The sequence below is a fragment of the Borostomias antarcticus genome (genome assembly GCF_949987555.1).
Source record: "Borostomias antarcticus genome assembly, chromosome: 22".
Lineage (NCBI taxonomy): Eukaryota > Metazoa > Chordata > Actinopteri > Stomiiformes > Stomiidae > Borostomias > Borostomias antarcticus.
Genome location: NC_140255.1, coordinates 19049586 through 19050541, shown reverse-complemented (window position 1 = coordinate 19050541; position 956 = coordinate 19049586). Strand labels below are relative to the sequence as shown.

General features: G+C 51.0%; 1 protein-coding gene across 1 annotated transcript in view; it reads left to right on the top strand.

Annotated features, from left to right (window-relative positions):
- The window catches only part of LOC311323874 (cilia- and flagella-associated protein 337), a gene marked incomplete at both ends in the record, with an annotated part of 21965 nt that extends 21851 nt beyond the window's left edge, over positions 1-114 (top strand). Inside the window, one exon of the mRNA XM_084456174.1 lies at positions 1-114. This exon is cut by the window's left edge and continues 30 nt beyond it. Coding sequence (XP_084312300.1) covers positions 1-114 — 114 coding nt within the window.
- Between the last annotated feature and the right edge of the window lie 842 nt (positions 115-956).

Genomic DNA, 956 nt, shown 5'->3' with positions numbered 1-956 from the left:
CTACCCATCAGCCCCTTGGTGCATGGCGGCAGTCCTTGGTGCCTGAGTGAGACGGGGCTTAGCTCCCTGCGACTGTCAGTCACCAGCTCAGACCTGGAGCAGGAAACCACCTGACCTGGAGCAGGAAACCACCTGACCTGGAACAGGAAACCACCTGACCTGGAGCAGGAAACCACCTGACCTGGAACAGGAAACCACCTGACCTGGAACAGGAAACCACCTGACCTGGAACAGGAAACCACCTGACCTGGAACAGGAAACCAGCTCAGACCTGGAGCAGGAAACCAGCTCAGACCTGGAGCAGGAAACCACCTGACCTGGAACAGGAAACCAGCTCAGACCTGGAACAGGAAACCACCTGACCTGGAACAGGAAACCAGCTCAGACCTGGAACAGGAAACCACCTGACCTGGAACAGGAAACCAGCTCAGACCTGGAACAGGAAACCAGCTCAGACCTGGAACAGGAAACCACCTGACCGCCCGACAGCATGCGACTGTGCGCACGATTGTCTGTGTGTGTTTCTAGCGGCGTCTGTTTTGGGGTCGTCCTCTCCTCTCTAGTCCCCAGTCTGGGTAGTGAGGCTGCAGGAAGGTCCCTCCTCTCTACCACAGAGACACTGTGTCTTTACCCCCGGAGAGGCATTATTCTCCCTGGGGTAATGGTCATATGTGTATCATACATATATGTGTTCTCATGATGTGTGAATAAAGTTCATGAGTGTGTCATACATGTATGTGTTCTCGTCTCATTGAGTGACACGCGGCTGGTCCTATGCTATGACAGCGTTGACTGAACTTTTGGTTGGAAGTCCTCAGAGCTCCGAGGACACATACCAGATTACTATATCTTTATATATATACCGGATTACTCTACTAACTCTCCCTCCAGTTATATCTTTATATATATACAGGATTACTCTACTAACTCTCCCTCCAGTTATATCTTTATATATA